At 46.2% G+C, this 27,566-nt stretch overlaps 1 protein-coding gene across 2 annotated transcripts; it reads right to left on the bottom strand.

The window, feature by feature from the left end:
* Positions 1-4: 4 nt before the first annotated feature.
* GSN (gelsolin) lies at positions 5-27,223 on the bottom strand. Of its 2 annotated transcripts, XM_074161017.1 has the most exons (18): positions 27,183-27,223; positions 26,517-26,577; positions 12,341-12,542; positions 11,241-11,395; positions 9,955-10,116; positions 9,582-9,731; positions 9,229-9,318; positions 8,170-8,302; positions 7,580-7,668; positions 6,562-6,777; positions 5,639-5,772; positions 4,726-4,816; positions 4,087-4,257; positions 3,023-3,197; positions 2,643-2,767; positions 2,050-2,127; positions 1,559-1,619; positions 5-648 (listed from the first exon to the last, which is right to left on the bottom strand). In XM_074161017.1, the coding sequence occupies exons 2-18, from the start codon at positions 26,547-26,549 to the stop codon at positions 479-481; spliced, it is 2,235 nt and encodes a 744-aa protein (XP_074017118.1). In that variant the 5' UTR covers positions 26,550-26,577; positions 27,183-27,223; the 3' UTR covers positions 5-478. The 2 variants fall into 2 exon arrangements, with proteins under 2 accessions (XP_074017118.1, XP_074017117.1); XM_074161016.1 differs by lacking the exons at positions 26,517-26,577; positions 27,183-27,223 and adding an exon at positions 13,748-13,956.
* Positions 27,224-27,566: the final 343 nt, after the last annotated feature.

Genomic DNA, 27,566 nt, shown 5'->3' with positions numbered 1-27,566 from the left:
GAGTGACTTTCTGAAAGAGCAGAATACGGTTTATTTATCAGGGTCTTGAGTGCTAATAATTCTGGTGAGGGGAAAGCAAAACAATTCCAAAACCCCCACAATCATTTCTGTCACCATTTAGTAAAAAGTGCATGTGCAAAAGATGGCACAAAGAAGGTTTCCTTTTCTAAGGTGTATTTGTTTCAAACAAGTTCAAATGTAGGATCTACAGATTCAGCTTAATGTTTTTTTCTTCGTAAGAAACCCCACCATTTCTATTCTTCACCTATTCCATACAAGCTTTATTGTATTAAATATAATCAAAGCAAGGAGTAGGGTCAATGACTGGTCATGATTGATTGTTTTCAGTAATTATTGCACAGCTAATTGGCTATTAACATCATTGCCTTAGTAACATGCATCCTGCAGGAGGAAGTAGCTCGTGAAGGCATTGAAGGCACTAAACTTGCTCCATTTAAAAAAAGAAAAACCTCATTCCTTAGACATCCACATCTGCCATCGCTCGCTGTAGGGGATCCACAGCCCAGTAGTCATCGTCCCAGCCCAGGAACCAGCCGGAGAAGGTGGGCGGCTCAAAGCCTTGTTTGATGACCGTGACTGGAGTTCTCTTGTCTCGGCTGGAGGGGTCGGTTTCAATGTACCGTTTAGCTGGAAACACACAAGTAGGAGGGAATCTCAGAGAGTCCAAGTGTCAGGGAGCAAGAGCTGAAACAGCCCGGTTGTAGTTAACTGGGTGTTAGAGCGATGACTGCAGGTTGTTCATTTAAACAATCAAACAAAAACTCCACAAAAGGGCTACAAAGATGATGAGGGGCCTGGAGCATCTCCCTTACGAGGAAAGGCTGAGGGACTTGGGTCTTTTTAGTCTGGAGAAGAGAAGGCTGAGGGGGGATCTGATCAACACCTATAAATACTTCAAGGGTGGGTGTCAGGAGGATGGGGCCAGTCTTTTTTCAGTGGTGCCCAGGGACAGGACAAGAGGAAACGGGCACAAACTTGAACATAAGAGGTTCCATCTAAACATGAGGAGGAACTTCTTTCCTGTGAGGGTGGCAGAGCCCTGGAAGAGGCTGCCCAGAGAGGTGGTGGAGTCTCCTTCTCTGGAGACCTTCAAACCCGGCCTGGACACGTTCCTGTGGGACCTGCTCTGGGTGGACCTGCTTTGGCAGGGGGTTGGACTGGATGATCTCCAGAGGTCCCTTCCAACTCCATGTCACTCTGTGACTCTATGTAAAAGTTTTCACTCCCTGGTTTTACCTATACCTGTCAGGTGTTTGTAGAAAACTGACGTTAGGATTATAAAATGCTGTAACCCAGTGGGAGCCTCCACCCGAGGGGACTTTTCGCTGCTGGGGGTTGAGCGCAGTGTAGCTGGATGGACACTACCCCCTGCACGCTGACCTCAGGGATCCTCCTTTGAGACATGATCTCTTTGGTCACAACACCGAATTTTATGTTGTGCTTAAGGTATGTTTCTTAGTGTATTAAATTGCCTGCCTCATGATCAGATAGTGGGAAATAAGAAACGGTTAGTTCAGAGAGGAAAATGTGTCGTTACCAGATTTCAAAGCCTCGGTCTTTTCTTCTTCTTGGGCATCTTTCCCAATCCATACAAAGACCTAAAGATGAAAAACCCCATATGAATTATTTCAGCAACAATCAATCTCTTTATGAGAGCAAGGATAATTTAGACAGAGTCTCAGTGAACGGTGTGTGACACACACCGAGACCGTACCTGGGCTTGCTGACCTACGGGACTAAAGCTACTGGTAAATAACGAGCAGCTTTTTGACTGTGTTTTATCTGCATGAACCAATTATACAGTAGCTTAACATCAGGGAAAATGCAGATTTTTGAACATTTTTACATAAAACATAAAAAAATGCATCTCTAAGTTGCCTTTTGGCTGATTTATGCACAGTGACTTTCACATGAAGGAAGGGGCTCTCTAATACCACAACTCCTCCAGCTGTTGTGATTTGGGTCTCAATCTACAGCCGGTTTGTGCCTGTTCTTTGCTCCTCTCGTCACGGGGCTGATGGGACGTACCTGATCCCATGTGTCTAGGAGCATCACGTCATCTGTGGCAAGGTCATCCTGAGTCAGATCTCCAGGAACTTCTTCAATCTGGAAAACAGAAGGTTAAGATGAGCTCATGCTTTCAAGGCCATTTCGGCTTTCCAGGAGAAATCCAGTTCACGCAGGTTCTGGTTTCACCTCTTGTCAGTGAGATGCTTTAAGCCAGATCCTGGCACCGCATTTAACCGTGCGACTCTGGCTGTGTCACACGAGTGTTCTTACACCACAGAACACAAAATCAGTCTCTCTCTCTAGAGAAACTCTCACTAGTGCCCAAAACTTGTAACGCTGCCTCTTGAAAGATTCATGAGTTAAAATTTGAGGAGCCTGAACTCTAGTTGTTAACCAGGGGAGGGTCAGTTTGATGCTTCAGGAGATCGCTGGGCTGACACAACAGCGCAACGGATCTGGCTGCTCTCTCTGCAGAAGAATGGTGCCCGCGCTCTCCTTCTGGAGAGGAGTTGTACCAGCCTGGCGGTTGGCTGGGGGCAGAACGGGACCCAATTTCTCCTGGCTTTGTCAGACGGATGTTGAAGTAACTGACTGTCATCTTCGATACTCACAGTGAAGCGTCCGCTCTTGTTGGAGCATGCAAAAAGACGAGGAGGATGAGCATCCATCTTCTTGTCCTTCAGCCGGGGAGAGGTACGGTAAGGAGCTTTGCCACCCAAAGCTGCCCAGAAATTATCTGAAAAAGAGAAATAGATGCTGGTGCTTCAGCTGTTCATGGAAACCATGGTTTGGGTAGGACTTGAAGCACTCTTCTATGTCAGAAAGTCCCAAAGGCCTACAAACACGAGTGAGCTGTTAAACAGAATAAAGCTACTGTGGCCTGTGTCCGTATTTCATCGTTCTGGGAGGCAAAAGAAAATATCCATGAAATAATTACTGGGAACACGCAGCTACACAGAAATGGTCTCAGACTCCCCCGTGCCTCCCTCACCTGGCTCTCTGCCTTCAGAAACCTGTACTGGGCGAGCTCCCAGTATCTTCAGCAGCTCTTGTGCTCCCGATTTCTCAGTGTCGCTGGCTCCTTGGCCAACCCAAAGGTAAGCAGCAGAGGGAGTTTTCAGGACAAAGGCATCGTTGGAGTTCAGCTGACTGGCAGCGGGATCCAGCTGAAAAGAAAGAACATTGCCCGTGTCAGGTGTAATCATCCTCTACACAGAGCCCATTACTTCAAAATAAAAATCAGTACCTATCGTTGAACAAACCGCGAACAAGGTATTCCCCGCAAGCACGCAAGGCTGTAAGACGCTGTGTATTTGCCTGTATCTGAGTGATGAGTTAGACTCATATGAGAAGAGTAAATAAATGTGTGTCTCTGTGTGTACATTCAATCTACGGCAAGAATGCCTGGATCTGTCCTTTTGCCAGGCTTTATGGTTGACGGGAGACGTAAGAACTGGCTGGGGAGGCAGTGGTGGAGCGGCGTCCCCGCTGCTGAGGCTGAGCAATCATTAACGTAATCTCCTCTGTGTCAACAAAGACACGCCGTCTTGAAGCTAGAAACTTGGGACCCTGCTGCAGACATAGAACAGTTCTCTTGCCTCACCCGTAGCTACTGACCAGGATTTACTCTCTTTTTGTTGTTGCACCAGGGGTTTTTATGTGTGTGTTTTCTTTCAAAGGAGCAGGGCTCAGAACCCATGTCCCAGCACAAGTTCTATTTGCACAGAGGGTATTCAGCGTTTTCTGTCTTCAGTGCTGTTGTCACACAGGCTTAGAACAGGTTATAATGCTCAGATCCGAATGGTTTTCAACAGTTTGAAAAGTATCATTGTATGTGGGGTACAGCATCTAGTGAGGAGAAAATGGCTTAAATGTATTCATTTATGAACTCATTAGAAAATAAAGATTATCACTCCTTATCCATGGAAAAATTAGAATCTTTTGATAGTTTGTAAAGTTTTCCAAGTGTTTCAGTTTACAGAAGAAAGCTCAGTTTGGCCTTTGTTCTGTTCCCCTCGAGGCCTGTGCGCACACACAAAGCTGACTCCCACTTACCTCCACTGCTCTGGTAGCTCCTGAGGTGCTGGACCGGACCTGGAAGAGCCGTGTGTCTGCGGGTGCTGTCTGACCTCCTTCCCTGGAGGTTCCACCCTTGTAAACAATCAAGGGCTTTCCACCAAACATACTCATCAGATGGGGCGGCTCTTTTCCTTGCACGACTCGTTTCTAGAGAAAAAGAAACTTGCTGTCAGCTTTAAGCTACTGCTAAAAAAAGTAGCAAAGATGTGCTAGAAACGGCCTTTACAACCATCGTTCCAGCTGGAATCTTCATAAAATACCAAGCTGGTCACGGGAGCTCGGCTATTACCTCCCACACAAAAACTGACCAGTGTTTAAACAGAGCTCTCAATTCCCATTCCATTTTAATTATTGAGTGATCCACTGGCACAGAAGTAACAAATTAAAAACCCTCCTGTCTCCTACAGACCATTTGTAAAACTTTCTTGAGTAATACAATACGCAAGCGTAGGTCAGGCACGCGGCCTCCCCAACGCCTACACAGAGCTGGAGGCTGTCGCTGCACGAGGAGGTTTCTCACTGCCAATCGGTATCACAGAACTACACATCTATCTTATTTATTCCCACTGTATTGGGGTTTTGAGATTTTTTTGTTTGGTTGTGTGTGGTTTTTACCTGCACAGGGCTGCCCCCCAGCTCCTCATCCAGCTGCACTGTGAGGAACGCAGAGGTTGCAATTTCATCCTGAGTGGAATCAGCCCCCTGCCTGAAAAACGAGGCAAAAACCTGAGTTTTATTTGCAGCCCTTCCCCCCCAAACACACCCACACACCCCTGACCGAGATCAAGAAGAGATAAGGAAACCGTTTGTTACCAAACCTCTGCTGCGCTTCACTCAATGTGAAAGAGAAATTAATTATCCTTTATTGTAACTCGGTGGTTACAGAGAGAGATGGGAACATTTTCTAGGTAATAAACACAGATTCTTGAGTAACTTCACACCTATCCCCCGTTACCTTTCCAGCAGCCAGTTTAAAAACGTGCCCGTTGGTTACTATTACCAGCAACTACACACGCAGCCCCTGCACAGACAGCACCCACTCTGGTTTTGGTTAGAGACCTGCCCCTGCCCTCTCTGCTCGCCCCGAGTCTGAGCCTGAGCCTGCCTCCTGAAAAACTCCTCCGTACGGGCACGGGCTGGGAACTCTAACAGTCACAAGCCACAGCCGAGGTGGCAGAGTATCAAAAGTTAGTTATGGTGGTCTCAAAAGACGTAAGAACTCTGCAAAAAGAACTAGAGCTTGATCCAAAGAAGGGAGTAACTTATACTCGGAAAAAAAAAAATAATCCAAAAAAACAAAGGAAAAAAAATACTAGCACAGTAATTCCCCCCATTGTCCTTCTTCAAACAAAACATTCCAGACCTCTGGCAGTGTTTTGTTTGCAAGGGAAGGTTATCCAGGGTGACATTTTATCCCTCAAGGATCCTCTGTGAGTGGGAACCAGCAGCGATCCATTTTTGGAAGGGTGGACTCTCAGCCCTACACGGCCCCAGTGTTTCTTGACTCACATCAGGGAAACCTTCTTACCAAGTGTAAATAATCTGTCCCTGTTTTCCCCCGTGCTGGTAATTGTATAGGATAATGTAGCTGTCCCCACCGTAGAACTGGCCGTATGTCGAAGGATTCACCGGCACTTTCTCTGAGCCTTCTATTCTCCAAATCTAGAAAAGGAGGGGAGCAGAAATAGCCTGGGTTTGACGAGACAGCAGAATAAGCGCTTCCTTGACAAAGCTGTTCCATTTTCTCCCCCAGTTCCTGCGGTCCCGCAGCCCCACCTGCTGGGGATGGTCTGCGGCAGCCCCGGCCACAGGGCACATCAGCTCCTCCTCGGAGCTCCCAAACCTTCCTCGGAGCCATCGGGACCCTCAGAATCACTGGAAAATCGTGAGTCAGCCCACAGGCACCACCAGCACCGATGCCCGTTTTGTAACTGACACGATCATTTCAATTTCTGTCGGTCAGACACTCAGAAATAGAGCTTTTAGGCTTTACCGGGGACTTTTCCAAAAGTCTAATGTTGGCCAGGAGCTCTGTCGGCTTTGGGACAGTACTCAGCTCTTCCAAGCCCACCTCCACCACTGCTTCTACACACAAACACACGCATCCAGGTGTCTGAGATGGGTCCTGTGAGACAATCACCCATCACACGTGTGATGACAACCGCAAGAATCACGGAGGAAGAGGAATGAGGCACAAGTCTGGGTCCACACTGTTGGGTGAAGCATTGCCCCCAGGGACATTTTTGGGTCAAATTAAGAGCTTGTCTATACCTACAGCAGGTTCTCAAGACCCTGCTGGTATTTCTGGTGTTAAAAATTACCTCAGCATTTACGAAACTGCAGCATTGATGACTCTCAGGCCTCCATTTGTCTCCCTGCTCTTGCAGGAATGGCATCAAGTAGCAAAGAAAATTCTGGAAACCTCCCCAAAGGGATTGGGACCCTGCTCACCTGTTTCCTGCCAGAGCCATCATCCTCCATTCCGTGCTGGGCAGCCATGGCCTTGGAGGTGTGCAGGGTGGCGGCATCGAAAGGGACCTTCTCGATCTTGGCAACATGACCAGAAACGTAAGCCTGTCCCAGCCCTTCCGTCTGGTCCCTGTCCCGCCAGTTCTTGAAGAATTGCTTAAACAAAGGTGTCTCACCACTCTCCGGGAGGACTTGGATCTGAAAGAAATGTGCCAGGCCATCAGAAGGAGCCTTGTCCCCCACCCCACACAGCTCCAGCCCCACCTGCTCCCTACTTCAGGTGAGCCCTGGTTTCCAGCTGACAGAGAGCTGCTGGGACAGCTCTTCTGCAATGACAGCACTGAAATACTTGGTGACAAGAGTTATTAAACGCAACGGCAGGTCTCACTGACCCATAATCAGACACAGCAGTCAATAGTACCTCCAGCTGTTCCCGTACGGGACAGATCTCTCCCAAGAGAAAAGACACATCACAAACTGTTTTCTGCTGCTTGTGGCCACTAGTTTGAAGGAATCTGTTTCTTTCCAGCCAGTGTGATTCAGTCTTTAAGCCTCTGTGTAACTACAGCTGGAAGGCCCCTACTGTCACAACCAACACTTTGGGACTCAACCTGCTGTAGAATGCAGAGTAAGGCTTGGGTGAGTTCTAAGGACGGCTGAAGGGATGTGAAGCCTTTAGAAACATCTCCCTAAGAACAGGAAGGGCAGGTTTACCTCTGCCTTCTCTTTTTTACTTTTTGGAGAAAGTCACGGAAAGGGTAAAAAAGTATCTGAGAGGAAGAAATGTTAAATACTAGTTGTGTTGGGGTAAATAGTATTTTAAGGACAGTGTTACCCAGGAGCAGCACCACAATATCTCCCTGCAGAAGAGCAGATCACCCAAAGCAGGAGCTATTTGAAAGCCTGGTAGTGACAACTCACACAAGTGTGGTCTGGAGCCCATGGCCTGTAACCCCAGTGGTGTTGGGGGGTTGGCCACAGCTGGGCTGCACGTCCTCACCTGGGTATGTTTCGGATAACCCATCTTATCAATGAACTCGGAAGCTGTTTTCAGTGCTGCTTTCTTCTCTTCGGAGTTGGCACTCCTGCCTTTAATGAAAATAGAGAGAAAAGAGGTCAACTTTTTATAAAAGAGAAGCAACTGTCCCAGGTACTTGTACCTTTTGCACCAGAAGAAGGGCCCAGCCTTCCAGCCAGATGATGTCAAATAGCAAATGACAATTTTTCGATCTCTTTTATACCTTTTATGATGGCTGAGAGGGCACAACTGCCTTGCTACTTATGATATTAAATTAATTTTTTCTTCCTCTTTCCCAGGACCCTCCCCCTTTAACTCTCTACACTAAGACCCTGTACCTCAGCACCTGACATTTCAGAGGACAGTGCTTTTCTGAGATTGTTATTGCTATCCCAACCTGCCCTGAAAAGCACCAACACCACCAAGCATTTTTTCCCCTACCCAGCTTGAAACAGATTGGTAACTGGCTGAAGTCCCTGTACATAAATCATAGAATCATCTAGGTTGGAAGAGACCCTTGTGATGAAGCCCCTGTGCACGTGGAACCAGCTTCTCCTGCATCCCGACGGTACCTTTCCAAACAAAGATCTTCCCATCCGTGCCATGGTCCAGGATGAAGCAGTCATCTGTGCCCAGGGCTGCCTGGGAGAAGGGGTTCTCATCTGCCACCAGAGAGACTGCCATGGTCCCAGCCCCATTGGAGACCTGTGATAACACAGCACAGAGATTAGATAAGGCACCCTCCAGCTTCGTGGCGACAGTCCAAAACTCAGGGAGTGGAAGGGAAATAAATTTGAATGCACTGGCTGCTTCAGGGACTATTGTTTTTCAAACAGGATACCTTTGACACAGCAACAATATGACAAAAACATAACATTTACTCTGAAGATTTCAAGAACTTCTACCAAAGCAGATACTGCTGGGACCAAAGAAAGACTGATCCAAAACGGTAAATATCTTTGGTGCACAAGCAACCAAGAAATATCTTCTAAAGCAAACCAGCTGCACTTCAGAACTGGAGGGGTCGGTCTTGGTACCTGTGAATGGGCCTCCCTGTATCAAGTGGGTTCAATAGTCTGAGTTCCTGGACTTACTGGTGGGTAAAGGTCCACATTACACACCACCTTGGCAGATATTCACCACATCAATACCAGAGACTGCTGTAGACAAGATTCCTCCCAAAAAGCCTTGGACATTCTTCTGCACTTACACTACCTGATGGCAAGTGTTGCCTTCCGGAATCACTGCTCCATCATGCTCACTGCATGTAGAAAGGGGTAGATCCTGGTTCTTACACTCACTATTTCTAGTTCTTTCCTGTCAGCCTCCTAACACAATGCCTGATATCACAAAGGAAAACTCCCTTTTTTCCCCATTCATTACACCCTCAAAAATTCCTGGAAAGTCCCAGCTGTCTCACTACAGCCCGCGGTGATAAAAACAGCAGAAAGCAGGTGACATGCTGGATAAGCAACCACAGTTCATACATGAAACTTCCTAAAAAGCTAATAGCAGAGCGAGGCAGAAGTAGGACTCTGATCAGCTCAGCTCCTCTCTGCTATTCCTGCTCCATCTAATTGTGCAAAGATGACTCCATTCTCCACACGGTGTCTGTCAGGGTTTCTCGTTACCTTGTAGAGCTTGGCCAGCCTCCGGTTGGCAGTGTCAGCTTTGACGTCATCAGAAGTTCCTGGTGGTAAAGTAGGCTTTGGTCCCAGGACCTGAGAGAGAAGAGACATTACAAGCCATTCCAAGAGGATCTCTGCTCCCCAGATGCTCCAGCCACAAGATCAAGCAGAACTGAAACTTCTAGAACAACAGTGGAAATATACCCTGATGTCCCAGCGATGCAGAGGACCGAGTCTGCGTTGAATTGTTTATACCACTAACACCTCACACCACCGAGCCTGTCTACCCATCCCACCCACTCTCCCACATATCACCCTTCCCACTCCAGCACGGACAAATGGACAAAGCGAACAACCTGAAGCATTTCCTCCCGCTCTGATCCTTCCTCCGAAACATAAACCTTGGCACGACCGTTCCGCTCGTTGTCCCGGATCCCCTTGGCCAGCACAGTGGCCTTCAGCCGTTCTTGACGGTTGCTGTTGGAGCCACACCACTGAAAGATGTTCTGGGGGGAAAGAGAAAGATCATGCAACTCTCAGAGCACAACGACCCCCTCTCCAGAGGAGCTGGCAGCATGGCTGGGACTGAAAGATGTTAGACTGACTGAACAGTGTTCCGGAATGCTCAACACTTGAGATAGCTTCAACAGAGTGGGGAAAAAAATCCTTAACGTGAGCTAATCAGACATCTCCTGCCCCTGAAAGTCCTGTCTTTCATGTGGTACTTACACTGCCAAGGTCAAGGATGAAACAGTCGCCTGTGTTGAAGCTCTCCCAGGTGACGGGGACCTCCGTGGCCCGGACTGCTCGCCTGCCTTTCACCTGCAGAAGCCTCTGCACAGTTACTTCATTGGGAACCACATGTCTGAAGCCAGATGCCACGCCACCAGCCTGGGGGAAAAGGAAGGAACAACGATTCACACTTGTGCTGTTGCTTCAGAAAAAATGAAAATCCTACAGATTTGCTACCGGTGAGCAGTTTTTGTCTCCCCCAAGAAAGAGGATCAGCAGCAGCTTGCAGAGAGAGCCAGTTGGCCCAGGCTGGGCTTTCCTAAAGCATTTATCTATTGATACATCCCAGCTATCCATTTCCATAGTGTCTAAGGGATACCGATGTAACACAGTTGCAGATCTCCAAATTGGAAGAAGATCACAATAAGCTGAGGTATTAATAGGATTTAATAGGACTGGTGGGGTGAAGAGTGTATTTCCATGCGCATTATATGCCAGAGATTATCCCAACCTCAGGATTCACCTTCTCTGCTGATAAAGAGACACTTGGAATTACTTATCAATGCAGGCAACAGGACTCACGACAGTTACCCTCAAAAAAAGCATAACTAAATTCAAATGAATCAAAATAACAACAAATGAGTGGGAAATAAGCAAAGCAGAAAGACTAGGGAAGTCTTAGACATGAGGAAATGTAAGCACTTCACAGGCATTTGACTTGATATCACTTTCCTTGTGCTGTTGGATTCCTAACGGACAGAGCTGTTCTTGACTGCATGTTTTCGCTTCTATTCCACTTTGCTGCAATGGCACAAAGAGCAACTCCCACTACCATTCCTCTACTTCCCCAAAACCTGACGTGTGCTAAGGAGGTGGGGGCTGAACATGGAAAAGAGACTGGGAAGGTCAAACTCTGTTATGTAAGTGGGGAGAAATTAAATCTACTGGGTAGGCGTTTCCATTAACTCAGATTGCTGTTTCTCAAATTCATTCCAGACGTCTTGGGACCGTTCTTTCCTCTGCTTCTCGAAGAAAAACAAAACCTCGATTCCTAAAGTTTCCTGGGGCTTTGCTTGTGTATTATGAATTCAGCCAAAGCTTTCCCGCTGGGATCTGCTGTTCTCCACCCTGTCAGCTCCAACTCATTGAAAACATCTGGTTGAGAATGGTTGCAACTGGAAAAACGGCAATTCTTATTCTTCTGAGAATTGGGCAGCGGGCAGGATGCCATTTCTTGCAAACCTCATTTACCCTGGCAGGATAAAGACCCAGTCATCACCTACCTTGTACTTGATGCCAGATTTGAAGTACCCCAGGAAAGTTGAGGACTCATGTCCTTGCACTTCACGATGCTGAATGGCCCTCCCTTGAAGGTAGTCATCCATCTGGACAGTGAATATGGCAGCTGCCCCACGCTCATCCTGAGAGCTTTCATCTCCTAAGAAATGAAAAAGCAACAACTTGGAGGGAATGCAGGGTTTCTCGCTCTACATTTAACTGCAAAAACACCAGGGAGAAAGCAGATTATTGGAAAGTTTAGCTTCCTGGAAGGTCTGCAGAATAACCGTTTCCAAACTTTTCTAATCATGACTCCAAACAGTCTAAACTGTACATTTTTCTGGGAGGGTTACAATACCATCGTAACTGCTGCAGCCCCACTGCTTCCCAGTGTCTCTTTGACAGGTATCATTTGCTTTCTTTTGCCATTTCCCCCTGTCCTGGGAGGAAACTTGCTATGGAGCAAACACAGACAGATGAACCCGCAGGAAGACGTTACCAGACTTTACTAAGGCTGTAGATACCAGTGGGGCACTAGTTCCACAGCAGTTTGCCTCTCGGGAGCTCTTTGGTGTGGGAAACCTGTTGGCAGATGGCAGATAGGACAAGCCACCATGCAAACATCTTAGCTTTAACTACGATATTGTCAAAGAGTCTTGGATTTGCAGGATGCAGAGAAAGCCTTGCCCTGTTACTCGGTGACATTTACTGCAGAAGGAGTTCTGAGCTTCAGGGTGAAAAGCCCCGCTCACTGAGTCAGGAAGATAACAACCGACCTCCATCCTTTCAAATAGAAAGGATTTCAGCCGCTCCTTTCATCTGAGATCTTGTCCTCTCTGTGAGCATCTGGAGAACAGGGTCTTAGTCTGTCATCTAGATCAGAAAAAGCTATTTCTAGGTACAGAGATGGCTGCACTCACTATTACAGAAACCATTTCAAATATTTAAGGTGAGCAGCCCCATATGCACCTGAAGCAGCATTCCACTGTCCTGCCAATTCTGCTTTTTATTTCCTTGGGTAACGCTTGGAGAAGGCTGGTGATGTGAGAGGAACAGAGTTCACTTTGGGCTCCCAGTTCAGCAGGGGCACTCCCACCGGACTTACCCAACCAGAAATGCAAGTCGTACTGGAGGTTCCCATTCCGCTGCCGGATGGTGTTCAGCACCAGATAGGAATCTCCTGTGAAGAAGTCTCCATACAGATTTTTTGGCACTGGTACCAAATCAAATTTCTCGATCCTCCAAATCTGCAGGCCAGGTTCCTTCCCAGCCTTGGCAAACTCGGCGTGTTCCACCATGCTGACAGGCTAGGGGTGAACAGAGAGTGTTGTTCAACAGGCAGAGCACAAGGAAGCGCATGTTTAAATTACATTGCTTCTGATCTCTTAACTATTGTTCCAGGCAACAAGTGGAAAGTTTCCTTTTTTCTCTTGCACTGAATTTTGAAGGAAAAAAAGGGGGGGCGGGAGGGGAATCCCTTTCAATTAATCACTGTTAATTTTCATTTCCAATCAATTCTACTTCCTGGCTTATTCCTGACTTACTCTCTCCTAAACTTTCTTTTCTGGTTTTTGTCTACCTCTCTTGATTTTACTCTACATATTTCTTTACTAACTTATAGCTTTTCAATATGGCACATAAGTAAAAGACTAATCCCTGGGCTCACTTTCTTTTCTATAAACAGTTCATGACATTCAAGACTGTAGAAAATAAACCCCTTTTAACTATACATGCTGTACATCTGGCATAAACTTATTTACAGTTTTCCTAAAACCTGTGTGATCTTATCCAGAATGTTGTGAATATCATCAAAGAGTTAGGTAATGAAGAGGTTTCTTACATCTCTTCTGTTCTGCCACATTACCGCAGTACTTCTGTGTAACTGCTCCCTGATAGGAATTACACTGATACACACAACATCCTGTCCTAAAGACATGGCAATTTTGGTCTAATATGTTTATTGTCGTACTAATGCAATGTATTAACAATATGCAATCCATTCCTTTGTCAAACATAACGAACACTTTCTATAACTATATTATAAAATAATTCACTTTGGTAATACTGAAAGGAAATAAAACATTTATATCATGTTGGCAAAGGAAGTTTGTCCGCATATTACAGCATGCCTTTGAGTGGGAAAACAGAGAAGAAAAAATTAAAATGTTATTTTAGAAGCATCCAGGATTTTGACAAAGAAGATAGTTCACAGTAGCTGATGGACAAAAGTACAATACGCTCAGCTTTCAAGGCAGAAATAAAGAATGTTACAAACTAGAAAGCAAAATAGCGAGTAGCTACCAAAGTGATTCCTGAGCCAAAATCAGGTATCAAACAAAGATGGAAAACAATGAACTTTATCGGCATGATTCCACTCAGCCTGAACTTGTTTCCCCCAAACTCCCACTATAAAATTGGACAAACTCCTCACGAAGAGTTAAAGAATGTGACTCTTACAAGTAATTGAAAACCAAAAGTTTTTCAATGTTTAATTGTGACGTTAATCACTTACCACAGCTGAAAGCACAACAGCTGCTGTAACAACATATCCAAGCCCTGCGAGAGACATGGAGCTAACACAGTTCAGCTTCAGAGCCATCGTGCAAAAAATGGTGAGAAAAATATAATTGAAGTCCTGTTTGCCCATTTCTATGAGAAAACGGGCTTCTCCCTTCTCCTGCAGAAGCTGCAGGGAGTCCCAGCTCCCTCCTCCTCTCGCTGCTGGTGAAGATGAAGCGCAGAAGCCAATCTTTTATCAGGCACAAACACACCCACCCCCTCCGCAATATAGGGGCGTAACATGTTTGTGCAACAGTCCTCACTGGAAGTCTCCGAGACTCCTTCAACCATCTACAGACGCTTAATCCCAGCAGGCAATAACTCAAGACAATGTGCTATCTATTACAGCCAGCAATTACGTTCAAACAAGCCAAGGATCTAGTCATAAGGCCAATTAGGGAGGAAGAAATTAAGAGACATCAGCGACAGAGGCAACATTTTGTCAGTTTTCCTGCAAATAAATGGAAAGTTGATGAGACACAGAGGAACAGAAAGGCTGTTCCAGATGGCAAGGGCTGTAGAGAAAGAGATTTTGGAGATGAGAAGAGCAGAGAAGCACTGAAAGGACACAACTGAATAACCTGAGGATGGAGGGAACCGCCCTCGTCTCTCTGAACTCATCAGGGGAGCAAGATGCAAAATTCAGCACGTCCTTTGTGTGTCCTGCACCGAATGCAACCTCCGCACAAGCTGCTCTCAGAGGATTGCACTCTGGAGGGGGCTGAGACGGACCAATGTATTTCAGCTCACGTTAGCGAAAGGGCGTTAGCAGCCCGGTAGGTGACAGAACAAGAGATAATTCAATAATTTCACAACCAAATACTTCTGAGGGTGTAGAAAGATCCTGTGACAGGAACATAACAACCATCAAAATACTCAGTTCAATGAAATTACATCCCGGTATGGCTGATCAGAGCATACCAATGGTCTGCCGCCGGTAAAGAGCTCGTTCTTCCAACCATCTCACGCTTCAGCAACCCAATATATCGTATTTTCCAAGTGTTTGCAGTAAGTAAACTGTGTAGAAAGAGCTGTATCCCACTGCAGCACCCCAGGAACAGCCCCGTGTTTTACCTGAAGGTGGGCCGGCTCCTGCAGTGCAAGCACAAGTGTGTGATACAGCATCTGCCAAACACTGCCCAAAGGATGCACCGAGCCCCACCTGGGCTGAGCGCTCTGCTGGGGGCTGCCAATGTCCGGGGGGGTCAGAGAAGAGTGCTGGGAGGAAGGTAACCCATGCCTGCATGTGGCTGTGCTGCTGGTTACTCTGCTGCTCTTAACACACCCAGGGATGAATTACCGACAGTCTGAGGTTCCCACTTGCAGAATCTCTCAAAAGTTGCTTAAATAAGGGGCCAAATCCTCCACCCACAAAAGCCCACAACAAAACTTTCACAAGGGAAAAATCAGACCCCACTTTGTCTGTGCTTTCTCCACTCTCCATGAAATATTTGATTTCTCTCTGTCTCTCTCATTAGAACACTCTGCTTCTCTGTTGTCCAAGATGATGCATTTTGTTTTGAAATGGCACCTTGGGAAACTGCTTTAGTTAATGTGCCTTTGAAAATTTCACTGGAAATTCTCAAACTGAAACAGATAACAAAAACAATGTCTTAGTCTGGCTGGTATTTCTGATGTCTCTGAAGGAAGTTCAAAGTGTCAGAGGTCTAAGACCCAGTGAAAAAAAAATGCTGGATGCCTGACACAGAAGAAGGCAGCTGTAAAGGCTTCTGCAGCTGCAACGCACCCAAACCAGGGCGGGCGCATTGCACAACGTTAGAAAGAGATGGGTCCCTTCCAAATGGAAAAATACTTTGCACTTTTCATTAATAAAATCCTGTACACTGCCACACTTCACCAAACTTCACAGACTGAAGGCAAAAAGACCTAGGATAATCTTCTTTGTTAGCATCCCGTTTTACAATATATTCTAATCTGCTCATAAACATATAATATATTTTGGAAAAACGATTTATTTGGTCTTCCAATTAACTTGGCATTTTATAAGTTTTGCTCTCACTCCAAACTTGCATCACCAATTAGATGCAGAATGTAAATACAGGCAAAAGAGGGAAAGAGGGCTACAATAAATAAATTGTGTATTATAGTATTCTTTGGTAAAAATTAGTCTGAACCATGTCAGAAGGGAATGAGTGTACCACACTCCAACATGAGGTATGGTTTATTAATGCTGTCAGCAAATGTTGCATTGTTAAATCAAGCCACAGAAATGTGTATTCTGGATGTTTTACCCAGGGCATGTGCCAGATGGGATTGCCAGGACCTTACCAAAAAGGACGACCTGCTGGAGACATGGGGAAAAGGCAAATTTCAAGCTGATGTTAATAAAGCTGTGCAGCTTAGTCACAGAAAGGGTGCTGGGCAGAGCCAACAGCTTATGCAAAGGAAAGTTATTTAAGGAAAACAAGGAAAGGGTTTGGAATACAGAATTTCAGTGCAGATGGATCCTCTAAATGACACTTGGCTGCCTAGTGATAAAAACAAGAGCTGAAGAAAAGAAGTCCAATGACTTGAGCAAACAGTGGAAGACAACAAGTTATTATGGTGTCCAGATGTGCAGTTAACGCAATCCCAACTGGCCTGGCTGAGAATGCCATATCGTGGGGGCTGCCCTATAGAAACAACGACTGGGATATACCCCCAATTTACCCAACTCAGACCACAAGACTTGGTGTGGGGGGGAAGCTGACACTGCAAACATCTGTCTGGCTCTCAGACAACAGCAGAATTTAGAGATTGCTTCTTAAAAAAAGTGTTAAATGATTTTCCTGAGGCTGGAAGCTGCTTGTTTCAGAGGAAAGGGCAGAGAAGTCAGAGAGACCACGCAGTCCCTCTGCTTGGCAAACGTGGTGTTCTTGCCCTGCGGTGCATCCTTCCTGCCATCCTTCTGCTGCTGGAAGCCCCAGCACCTGAAGCTTCCACCACCTCCAACCCAGGACTCGGGAGTTTTCTCTCCTGGTATCCAATCCAAAACACCTTTCTTATTTCACCCTGCAACCTGTAATAAACAGTTTTCTTTGCCTCCCTCCCTAAATACTTCCATTTATGCTCTTTACATTAATCTCTGAGGCTGTGCCTCCCACTTGTCTCTTACGGAGTCACTCCATGCCCTCACAAATTGATGTCATCAGCACTTTCACCATTTGTCTTTACTCTCCTCTGAATTTGTTTCTGCCAAGGAGGTGCCCAGTTCTGCACTGCTCATGTGGCCCAGCACAACTGCACTGAAAGGAACAGCCTGTTCCAGTCGAGAAAAACCTGTGGACACAGAGCCCGGAATCTCTTACTCTCTCATCACGCCACAAAGTCCATTACAGGGAATAATTAATGCCTAGTTCCTCCACATCAAATATACTGTCACATCTTCACACCTATCACCATCTAAAGTGTCTAATGATGCTATCTAAAGTATCTTTATACAAGACAATATCATCCAGTACTGACAGGGGGAAAAAAAGAGGAGAAAAAAATAATCCTTATTATTCTGTTAGGCTCCAGTTTGCTCCTGACTCAACCTGAAACATTCTGAGCAGCTTTACCAAAGCTGGAGGAATGCATACACTCACCCAAAACATCCTCTGACTTCTGGTATTGCCAGAGTATTTCAGAAAACAAAATGCACAAGACAGTAATGACAATATTTATCAGGTTTTAAATTAAATAATTATTAAAGCAAAATTAAATACAATGGAATGGGTGTAAATGTTTAGTAGCCAGCTCCTCTGGACAACACAGCAAATATTAGCTTACAGGGCTTTCCTCACGACACTTTGTACTCTTACGATAAGACTATAAAGAGCACATATATTTTAAAGCCACTTGATGCTTCTGGGTGTGTTTTTTTCCCTTGGATAATTGCTGAGGACAGGCAATCGGAAAAGAAGAGGTGAAAAATTGCTGATAAAAATAATGGGTGAGAAAAGAAGTGTGTGCAGTGGTGCATTTCAATAGACTCAGCTGTAAAGGGATCTATGTCTTACAAAGGAAAGAGACATTTTAAGTGAATATTTACATGAAACTGAGAACCCAGAAGTCTGATCACTACATTAACAGCATCCTGGTTTAAAAGAAACAGTGCTTCTGGGGGTGAGGGGGCTTATTTTCCTACGGCATCTCCCTCACGTTCGAAACCCCCCTGTTGAGCAGTCTACTCCCCTTGCAGCTTTTATTCAGTATCCAGCTACTTACAAGACAAAAAAGAGCATAATATTTTTTTGGAGCTACAGTTGTCTCGTGGCAATTCACACATATATATACCCACAAATATAGTCAGGACTTACCTGCAGAGAGCTGCTCAGGAAAGCTTGGCTGAATTAAATGACACTGAAATAAGTGGAGGTTGGCCAGATCACCGTGTGGTTGTTCTCACTTCCAGCTCCAGCGTCTGGTTCATTATAGGTTCAGTTAATTTGTCTAAACTTGCTGCATAAACAAAGCCCACACAGGAAGGTCTGCAGCCAACATAATATTACACCATAGAGTATCTAAACCACCTGCTGCTCACTTCTGGAACAATTTCTGCATTTCTAGATGGCAAAGGCTGTATTTTTTTTATTTTAATGGATAACACTTACAGAGCATCAAAATAACTCCCAAATACAGACTGAATTTCTAACAGAGAACAGTAAATCTTAGTAGAGTCTGTACCCACACAACATTCATGCTGCAAAAATGCTTTTTGTGCACCAATCCTTATTGTACCTTGGGGGCAAACAGTTGCATTTGACCCAGTGAATTCTCTCTTTCCCTCTATTTATTTGCCAAAAATTGCCTGGAGAATATGGACTGCTCCAAAGAAATAATAATATATCTCCTCAGGAAAAGAAAGACTCCCTTGTCTCTCAGCATTCCAGACCTCCTATATCAAATGCCAGAAGTAAATTGCCACTGTATTTCTGCTGCAACAACAACAAAACCATAAGTCACTGTGTTTTGTAAGCAACAAAGTTGTACAATCCTCCCAGTGTGATCGATCCCAGGGAAATCACCAGGTTGTACTTGTGACAGTAACACTCCTAGGGTAAGAGCTGACTCTCCAGGTCACTCTCTGAAATAATGACACTGAGGAGATCAAATGTACCACAAATAAAGTTATTTGCTGGCTTCAGGTTTAGTTAGCTATTTCTGCACTTTGAAGAGCATCTATACTTTCTGACTACCCACACAGCCATTGCTTTTCTCTCCGATCCTTTGCTGACCCATGAAAACTCTGATGAATTTACAAAAATTTTGAGAGTGAACACCACACAATCACTCAAGTGCTGACAATAAACACCTCAATACATGATGCTGCATAAAACAAAGAAAGGAAAACAGTTCAGCACAGTATTAACAGCTGATGACAGTGCATTCTGAAAATGAAAATACTTGTATATCCCTCATAGCCTCCTTGCCAAAACAGTATATACTATGACTAACTCCTCAGTAAGCCACTGAAAATAAATCTGGTGGGACTTCAGCTTTGTTGCCAAGTTGATAGGCATTGAAAAATACCTAAAATGATAGATTAGATCAGTTTTTAGTCTCCAGACAGCCCTAAATTCATATACACATAAAACTAAAAAACAACCCTTTCCTTCCATCCCTTGAAGAAGCCAGTAAACAGAGCTTGTTTGGAACAAGAAAAAAATTGGCATAGAAGAGCCTCCTCCTACCCCAGCCACAGTGACTACATAAACTATTTCAGTTCTCTATATGAGGAGCATCGTTAATGCTATTCCGAGCAGCTCCATTTTAACAGATGCAGCCAGCCACAAATCCAAAAAATTCCAACTGGCATTGTCCCTTCAGCAGCTTCCCCCTTCCTTTAAAATCTGCATCTGATTCCAAGAAGAACTTGGATCAACAGTCCTGGACACCGAGTACAGCATTATCTGTACCACTGGCAAGTAGGTTTTTGCATTCATAAGTTAAAATTCCTACTAAACCACTTTAGCAAATTAGAACACCCAGATGATTTGAGTATTGTTCACTTTTTCCAGCTGTTTGTTTGCACTATGAGTCATGTCAGCTCTATTCTGGTCTCTCTACCTTTTGAATATGATCCACTTAGTAAACACAGAAGGTTCAGCCCAATGCACCAAGGCTAAAAACTTCGACACAAAACCCCAAGTTTCTTCTCAGTTGCCCTGATGGAAATTGGGAAAATTGTTACTTACACGGGAGAACATTTTGGAGAATATAAGTCTCCCATCTGCAACACACCCAGAGAAAATCTGCTGATACAATCAGCTGTTTAAAAGCCCTACCTTAAGAGCATACGTGAGAGCTGAATCATACACTTAAATACACACAGCGTGTGTAAGTCTGGCTCGGTGGAAACCACGGACTACTGTCATTGAGTTGTGAGCAAAACTGAATTATACCCAAACACAAATCATTGCTCAGCACTGAAAACATGTCTTAAAGGAGCGTTTATGTAACCCAGAAGACATAATCCAGAGCATTAAAATATGACTGCCATCCCATATCATGTCCCATAGACGGATCTGGTGGTGACAGGCAGAACACATCAAGGGAGGCAGCGAAGCCCTGCCTGTGGTCAGCTCCAGGGAAATGACACAGATGTTCTTCCTCCTGTCAGCAGGTCCTGACTGTACAGGGGAAATGAGCTGCAACTTTATGCAAACTGTTTTTCCCCTGAGAACCAGCCAATACATTCCTCTCTGGTACAGAAGCCTGTTCAATCCATTATCCATAACCCAGAGAAGAGCACAGTAATACATTATTACCCAAGAAGAAGGGCTGGAAACCAGAAGACACGTCCTAAAAGGAGTCCAAAAGGGAAGCATGAAACATGGCCTTGCAGGGGAAGTGAGCATCAGACACGGGCGACGGGGTGAAAGGGCTTACACTAACCATTGCTACCCCTCTGGTAAGGGCAAGAGAAGTACATGCAAATATTAGGGTTGAGTACAAAAGATTTGTGACTAAAAAGCACGTAGATAAAACTTTGTCTTATGCCACTGTGATGCAGCACAGCACGTCCAAATCCCACAGCAAACCCACCATGCGGGGGTCTGCACAGGAACTGCCTCCCTGAGCCCCTGCTTTCCAGCTCAGCTCCACACAGAATTTCTCTTTCCATCTCAGAAACCTCTGCATGAGACATGGAGTAACTCAGAATTAACAGGAATTAGCTCACTTTATATACATTCTCCTAGATCAGGGACAACGACCAGGACACGAGGCACGACTGAGAGTTACAAGGTTTTTGGTACCCACATTTCCCTGCTACCAGACAAAAGACAGACCTTCTGCTGTGACCCAAAGCCTCCTCCAGCCCTGGCCAGCACACACCAGTGCAGGCAGCTCTGCCCTGGGAGCAGACAGGACTCCCCCGTTTCACATGAAGCGGTTTTCCCCACAGACACCCACTTCCGAGGAAATCAATGTGGAGAGACACAGAGTTATTAGAGTTCCCCTTTCCATTTTGCTATCAGTTCTCCTAATGCACGCAGGTGTGGCCACTGCATTAATGACTCTGGCTTGAGGAGACAGACCTTCTCAGGAAGGCTGTTTTCTGCTCCAAAACCCGCTGCCACCACATCTTTGGCAGCAGAAGCGCCAGCTGCCATCTCCACTGTCACAGCCACAAGAGGGCAACGCTATAAACAGGCCAAAATACTCCCTTCCTCCTCACAGCAAAGCATTTGCAGCTCTGCTGCTTGTGATTAACAGAGGGGGTTTTATTTTATTTTATTTTTAGTAGGATTCAGGCTTCAGCGTTGAAGAACCACAAGCATTCTCAAAGCCGACAGCCTGGGAGAAGGGAAGTCCTACTGTGATAGCTCTCAGCGCAGCAGCCCCCGTCCATCCTGAAAGATCCCAGGATGATTCATTTCCTCCAGTGTTTTAAAGATGCTGTTTTGAATTGTAGCTGTATTTTTACTGTGTGTGGAAACATTCAGTAAATAACATATGTTTAAACTTTGTTTTTGGATGGTGTCCTACTGACTGACTAGCTCCTAATACAAACAGTTGTTTCTCCCTCTCCTAGTTGTGCTGGGACATCAGCTGAGAGCGGATCCAGCTCTTCAGGTTCTCAGTGGGAGGTGAATGAGAGACAAAAGAGGAAGGAGAAGACCAAAACCACAGCCTGAAGTCAGAAAAGAACACTTTGAAATGGGTAAAAGGAGAAAAAACCACAAACCTTCAGAGTCTATACCATCTAACCCTTCCACCCAGTCTCCATCACATCCCAAATTCTGATCAAAGTCTGACAACCTGAATATCCTGACTATGCAGTTACTAGCAAAATCCCGGTCCACCCCAAAGTGGGGGAAAACAGACAGATAAACTAAAACAAAGGTTATTCTCCAGAGGGAAGTGTGAAGAGGTAGAAATCCCCAGAATACCAAGCAGATTAACCACTCCAACATCAACAGCATCGCCAGGCCCTGCCAGGCCCTCTCAGATGCGTGTCAGTGCCTCGGCATGGCTATTCCAGTCTGGCATTTGCAGGTTGCCAAGCACTGCAAAGCACCCCAGGAAAAAAACGCTGGAGCTCTATTTAACTCCACTAATGTCAGAGCTCTATTTAACCTTGCAAATGCATCATCAGTGGATAATCAGAGATAAATACTTGGCAATCCTGCTGAGAGTCAAATGCTTATTGTTAAAGGCTGTTACTTCCTTTCCTAACTTCTGTGACCATGTTTCCTTCACTGAGCTGGTGTGAAGTACTGAAAGTTGACATCTTGTGAACACTGATCTGATTTCACCTCTGATGGGATTTAACAGTGACCTACGATCAGGCAGCTCTCTCCCCCTGCCCTGGATACGTACCCAGACCAGCAGACTCCATGCTCTGAGTGTCTCTGTACAGCGAGGGACGTAACAGGGTTTGTACTACTGCAAGAGAAGCGTGGGCTCCTATGATCAGGCAAACACCAGCAGCGTGGCCATATCTGGAGGGTATGAACATATTGGTATACAAAGAAGAGTTGCCCAGCAGCGTGCCAGGCAGCTAATAAGAGGGCTGATGAATCTATGCTGGCAATCAGTGTACTTCAGCTATCAGGGAGCTGAAGACTGCAGGATGTAGTGTAAATATTGGAAAATTGCCAACATCCATAACTTCTTAGGAAGCAGAAGCATATCCTCTGAAATCCAGGCCTGGTGCACATAAAGTTTGTTCAAACGCTCCTAACGCCAGTTCATTTACTTTTAATCTCCTTACTTAACAAAAGCTGAAACACCAAACACCACCCCCACCGCTCTCCACCACCACGACCATTCCTCACCCATTTTCCCCTCGGCCTGCTCTGAGCAGATGAGTGAGCAGCAAACACCTAGAGCCCGAGTCAAGGTCACAAACCCATCTCAGGGTCCCACTCCATTTTTTACTTCTTTTCCATCCCTTTTAAAGTGCTTCACTGAAGCACTCTTCTACTTGGCAATCTCGCTAAAGACCTTTCAACTCCACAGGCCAGGAAAGATTTTGCTGTTTGTCTCATGGCTTAGCAGCCTCCCGATTGCCCTTAGTTTGGAAACAGGGGCAGGAGAGAACCAGCAGTGACTTATTTCCTTGGTAAATCCTCACAGATGCTCCTATCAGACAAATTCTTGAAGGACGTGAAATAGACTGGGTGCTGAAGAAAACTCGGTTCTGGACTTCAGTCTGGGCATGATAATGACACAGGCAGCAGTGCAGGCTAAAAACAGAAATTATTGCATTAAGGTGGCATTTTATATGAAAAGATGGAACCTGATTCCCGTGTTATGTGTGCAATGATAAAGGAAACCAAAGTAAGTGCTTCTCTGCAGGTACAGACTTGAAATCATTTTCATAGGGTGCTCAGGAGGACAAAACTACCACTGGGGTAAAAAAGCTGAGATAAATTCAGAAGGGAAGGGTTGATTAGCAACTATTAATCATTACAACCTGAATGGAATCTTCAATTCAGGAAATCCCTAGTTACGATAGTTCTTGACTGCCTGAAGTCACAAGGACAGACCTGAGAAAAGCTGCCCCTGATTTTTCCATTCTCTTCCTTTGCCTAAACATCTGCTGTGAGCTGCGAGATGAGATAGGAATGAACCAGTGTGACAACTTCTCTGCTCCCCCACTCCCATGCCCCACGGATGGTGTCCGACTGCAATGCCTTTCCACATTGCCATTGTTCTGGGGAGCCTCCTATGGAAAAATACTTCACAAACCAACAAACCACAGCTTCAGGCTCAACTGCTGTGCACTATCCCCACCTAGAGAGTTTGTGTCTGATTTGGGAAAAATAGTTCCAGCATGGCTCATAGCTGAGATCTCTGGCAAGCTCATTGCTTTTATTGGAAAAGAATTAATCATCCAGAGCATTTCTTTCCAATTCCCTCAGTCGTCTTAGTGTCTGAAGTGATTAATTAATGATTAAGAGGCTGAAAAGAAGACAAGGACTTGAACTAATGCTGTGAGAAGCAGAACAAATGACATGACAGAGGTACACAAAGTGATAAGCTGCACAAAAAATGGATAACCTGAGGGTTTCTTCTTAATATAAAAACTTGGTGACCTTTGAAAGACACAGCACAAGACATCTTTTGAGTCTTGAGTTTTAAAGGATTCAAAAGAGATTACAAGTGGACACATAAAATAACAATATATACAATTTGGGTTTCAGTTTAAATTTTTAGAAGGGATACCAAATACTTCATTTGGAGAGTCAACCACTAATCAACAGAAATAATACACAGCTTGTTACTGATAAATTGCCCATATCAGAATTGTCTGCCTTTTCATGAAAAGCATTTGATAGCAATCAGGCAGAGACATATTCAGAACTAGATTATTCACGTGGCAATTCCTAAGTGCTGCGAAAGCAAACAAAAACCAAGAGCAGCTGCCTCTTCCCAGACAGCAGTTAGTTATTGTGCCCTGGCTACTTTACATCTGTGTTTAACCACGTTCTGCTTTGCTGCAACCAGTCTCAACTTCATCGCTTCAGCTCATATTTGGAAAAAAAAAAAAAAGAAGATAAAACCTATTTCTTTTGGTGTCAGGATTCCAAAGCAAAACTGGGAAATGGTTAGTTTGTGAAGCTGCATATTCCTGTCTGACATCCTCTTTCTCACACATGTTACTCAGTAGCAACGCTAATGTCTGAGACTGGGATTAAAATGGAAAGCTTGTATTTGTAAAGTGAGTTGAAAGTAGATATAAATCCTGAGTAATAAAATATGTCACTGCTATTTTAAGAAAGGTTTAGTTCCCCCTGGGACTCTGTAAAATACCCAACCTACAATGAAAAGTTATTTTATCTGAACTTGGGATGGGGGGAAACACTGGCTTAAAGTGGGTCTTTGAAAACAGCTGCTGCTGCTTGTCCTGCAGGAAGGCTCCTGCCTTTTCTCTTCCACAGGAGCAGCCCCCCCACCTTGGTGACACTGCCAACCACACGGCCACCTCAGCAAGTGGCTGAAGCACCCACAAAAGTATATAAAGTATCTATAAAACCAGCCTTGTAATGGAACATGTCAGGCAGCCAGTCTTTTAGCCAGAGCTGGCTAACGTTACCCCCTTGGTAACGTTATCAGACCCCTGAACCTCGCCTGTGGAGCGCTATCTCACATCCCTGCTCTGCTGATGAAAGGAACAAATTCACAAACGGGTTGGATTTGTGCCTGTAAAATCAAAGTTGAAACGAGCAGTAGCGTTTTTGCTTTGTCACCCTTTAGACATTTAGAAGCAGCCAAAGACTGATGGCTGGTTCAATTTCCCCAGTGTTTTCCCCATAGCACTGGAATTTCATCCAGCTGGAGAAAGCCTCCACCCTCCTGAGAGCAGGAGACGTTCTCCTGGGGACACTGCAGGTACTCAGCTCTCACAAAAACAAATTGTTACCTAAACACTCAGCCAAACACTGGAAAATCCCTCCCTGCATTTAAACACTTAATATTTAAGAAGTTTACCATCCACCTGTGTCACCGATAAGATGTAACTACAACCCCTGCCCTATCTTCCTGCTGAATTCTGGACTTCTCACCGCTCCAGAGTGTCAGTCCTGCAACGGGGCCCGTCGATGGCACAGATAAACTAGCGCTGACACCCGGGGCTGGTGCAGAAGCGCAGAGGACAGCATTCTCATTATCCGCCCAGTTCAACCCAGAGCCTGGAACCACAACCAGCACACCCAGCCTGGGGTGGGCAGGGAGGCAGCAGGGACACCAGCAGCAGCCATCCTGCAGAGCAGATGTTAAACAGGGCAAATTCTGCTTCTGTCTGCTCACAGCACAGGTTAAACTTCCATCTCTCACCTCTCCGTAGCAGGGACTAAGGAATAAACTCTCTCACGGACAAGATGAGAGAAAGCAGTTGCAAAAGCCAAGGTTGTGCGAGACCCACTCCTCGGTACTCGGATTTTGCTTCATTTGCCCAGACAGATGTTACACATTATTCTGTAAAACAGTTTGAGAAACCTAAAGAACGAGAGATGTTTAAGGAACCCCCACCCCCGTTTGACTCCGGAGCTGGACACCCTCAGCTGAGCCATGCCATACCCCAGCAAAGGACATAATTTTTTTTGCTGATAAACTTGCGTCATGCAGAAAGTTGGTAGTGGAAAATGGAAATTGTAATGATCAGTAAGAAAAATAAGAGACTTGAGGGGAAACATTGCTAGTATCATCCTTGTTAGCAAAAGTTGGATTTGTCACATCCAAAAGCAAATAACATTCAAAGCAGTTTCATTCAAAGAGGATCTACTTACTAATGAGGCCTCCTTGAAACAAGTCATCCCCATAACTTTTTTTTTTTTTAAAACACTCTTCCTAGGAAACATTTTAAATACGGTTTTAAGTGTCTACATTTTTGGAATTTCTATTCAAATAGAGCTTTCAGACATTCTTCCCCCGGGCAAAGAACAAAACAAACAAAAGCCCCGCTGTTCCCATCCCCTCAGGGACCCGCACCATCCTCAGCGGGGCCCGGGGGGCGGCGGAGCCCGCCCGGCCCCGCTCCTCTCCGCCGCTCCCCGGGCCCAGCCCGGCCGCTCGGGGGGGGGGTTTGCCCCTTCCTTCCTCGGGGGATGCCACCCACACAGCGGGCGGGTTAAGGCGCCGAGGGACGGTCACTGTCACACCGGAGGCACCGCAAAGTCTTGCTGATGGAAGTCACCGACACCGAAACGCCACCAGCCGGGACCAGCCGCCCGCCTCCCCCCTGCGAGGGGCTGAGGTCCTCAGGGGGCCGCCGCCGCCGCCTCCTCCTCCTCCTCCTCCCTTCCTACCCCCCCGCTTCCCCGCGAGGATCCCGCGGCTTTTCCCTCAACCCCGGGGGCGCGGGGAGGAGATTCCCCTTCACGACCCCCTCAGCGCTATGGCGGGGCGAGCGGTTCGAGGTCCCGCCGGCCCTTTCCCCGCGCCCCCGGCCCTACCTGCTGCTGGCGCTCGCCGGGTGGAGGCAGCTGCCGGGAGCGGGGCCGGGCAGGGCCGGGCGGGGCCGGGCAGCCCCGGGGGCGGGCCGCGCCGCGCCCCCGCCGCCGTCCCGCCACCCGCCGCCAGGGGGCGCGGCGGCCGGTAACGGCCCGTAACGGCCGGCGGGGCCCCCTCAGCCCGCCCGCGCCCTCGGCCACCATTTTGTGGGGCGCGCGTTACCTCAGGCCCCGCACCGCCCGGCCTCCCCGGCCCTCGCCGAGGCCTTCCCACCACGGAGCCCCCCAACTCCCGCTGCCTTCCCGCCGGAGCCGGCCCGGCTGGTTGTTCCTTCACTCCCTTTCTCACACAGATCAGGCCACCCTGTCAGCACATCGCCATGAGGA

The sequence above is a fragment of the Numenius arquata genome, chromosome 19 (genome assembly GCF_964106895.1).
Source record: "Numenius arquata chromosome 19, bNumArq3.hap1.1, whole genome shotgun sequence".
In the NCBI taxonomy this organism is placed as follows: Eukaryota; Metazoa; Chordata; class Aves; order Charadriiformes; family Scolopacidae; genus Numenius; species Numenius arquata.
Note: the sequence above shows the minus strand (reverse complement) of the source record. Positions and strands in the feature narration are given on the sequence as shown.

Bases quoted from the DNA above. Each gene is read 5' to 3' on its own strand.
- GSN (XM_074161016.1), bottom strand. From the start codon at position 13,882: ATGGGCAAACAGGACTTCAATTATATTTTTCTCACCATTTTTTGCACG. The intron at 9,732-9,954 runs GTAAGTACCACA...CTTTCCCCCCAG, and splicing joins TCATCCTTGACCTTGGCAGT to AACATCTTTCAGTGGTGTGG. The intron at 6,778-7,579 runs GTGAGGACGTGC...CATTTCTTTCAG, and splicing joins GTTATCCGAAACATACCCAG to ATCCAAGTCCTCCCGGAGAG.